The 1,599-nt window shown below is 51.8% G+C and overlaps 1 protein-coding gene across 1 annotated transcript; it reads right to left on the reverse strand.

Annotated features, from left to right (window-relative positions):
• Positions 1-22: 22 nt before the first annotated feature.
• Positions 23-1,076, reverse strand: IQCC (IQ motif containing C; the record flags this gene model as incomplete). Its single annotated transcript, XM_010285954.1, has 3 exons — positions 23-64; positions 536-654; positions 764-1,076. Coding segments are annotated over 3 exons (474 nt in total), but the record flags the coding sequence as incomplete, so codon positions are not given.
• Between the last annotated feature and the right edge of the window lie 523 nt (positions 1,077-1,599).

Raw genomic sequence — 1,599 nt, forward strand, 5'->3', positions numbered from 1 at the left:
CCACTGGCTCAGGAAGGCCCTCCTATGGGTCAGGAGTCCCCAGCCTCTGTTTCAGCATCAAGTACTGCAAGAGAAAGAAAACCAAGTGTTAAAGATTAAATCCCAGAGACCTGGAAGTAGGAAAGCACCTGCCTATGCAGATTAGCCAGCAAATCATTGCAATTGTCCAGAAGATGCACGAGTCTCGCCTTTCAAGCAATGCGAATAGCAGCTCACTAAGCTAGCCGGTGCCTAGGTATACACCGCTGCGTTGTACGGACAGGATAGTTACTGAACTAGCAACGTCTCTGTGGCAGGCCAGGAGCAAAGCTCATAAGCAGATCTAAACAGCTCCTGTTTTCCTTCATCATTCCTGTTTTTTTTCTCCAGATAAGGGCGAGGCGGGGGGAGAAGGCACTGCCATCATCCAATCCAATCCTTGTGTAACTGAACCATCACCGTTCAACCCCGGTCCCAGCACAGACGGCACAGCTCTGGCTGTGGACAGGCACTGCTCTGACCCACTGTTTTGGAAGAGGCAGGGTTAGGCCCTTACATTTTTACGGCTGACAATAGCTTGTTGCAACCACAGCAGCTCCATGATCAAGTGATTTCTGTAGGACTGGAGACCAGACCGAGTTCGAGGAAGCTCCTTTATGTCCTCAAGTGGAATTTCTGCAAAGAAGCGGAAGAATAACCTATTATTAGAACACAGATTCAGACTGTACTGTCTCTCCCACAATGAGTTGTTCTAATACACTGTGCACTGGCTCCCATCTCTTACCCAGGCAGGCTTCAAGGGACTCTGCCTCCAGGATAGTGCTGTCGTTCCGCCAGTACTCACGCTCTGCTGGCACGCTGCACTCCTTTTCAGTGCGTTTATCGGCATCAGCCCTGAGATTTGGGGGGCCCACTACATTGCCTTCACCCACAGAGCTCAGTTCTTTCTTGCTTTGCAACTGGGCCGTAGGATTCACACTACTGCAGCCCCAGTCCCATTCTGGTTCAGAGGTGTCCAGCTCCTGTGGTTTTTCTGCGCTGGCCTCATCACTTGGTACAGCCTCCTGTGGACACGAACGCTTCCCTTGTGCTGGCTTCTAAAGGGCCAACATGCGAGAGATTGAAATAAAAGGAAAAGAAAATATAAAGATCCGAAAGGTGGCTGTGCTGCGGGCCAGAGGCTCTCTCCCAGACAGAGATCTGCCATTAGCAGCACTCCTGGCATGACACTGACATGCTCTAGTTTGAACCATCATGAACTTTTTAAAGGGTTTTCCTTCCAGAAGTGGTAAAAACATTAGAGAGCGGCCCCCAGCTGCCACAGGAGTGGGGCCGGCAGTTCAGAACAGCCGGGTGAGGTGGGTGCCCGTGGAGAAGACCCACGGGAGTCACCTGCGCAGGTTGGGTGTTTGATTTGAGGTTGAGCCTCACCCAGGCGAAGAAATCCTCAGTTGGCAACACAGGTGTGCAAGTCAGGGAGAGTCTTACAGCCTGGAGCTATATAGTGGTCATTTTTAATTTGGCAGAATTACAGGTTCCTGGGACTGTGCTGCAAAAGGATCACCTGGTGCAACTGCCCAGCGCTCCAGGCCCCACCACCCACACGGCTCTGCCGTGCTC

The sequence above is a fragment of the Phaethon lepturus genome, unplaced genomic scaffold (assembly GCF_000687285.1).
Source record: "Phaethon lepturus isolate BGI_N335 unplaced genomic scaffold, ASM68728v1 scaffold20384, whole genome shotgun sequence".
Lineage (NCBI taxonomy): Eukaryota > Metazoa > Chordata > Aves > Phaethontiformes > Phaethontidae > Phaethon > Phaethon lepturus.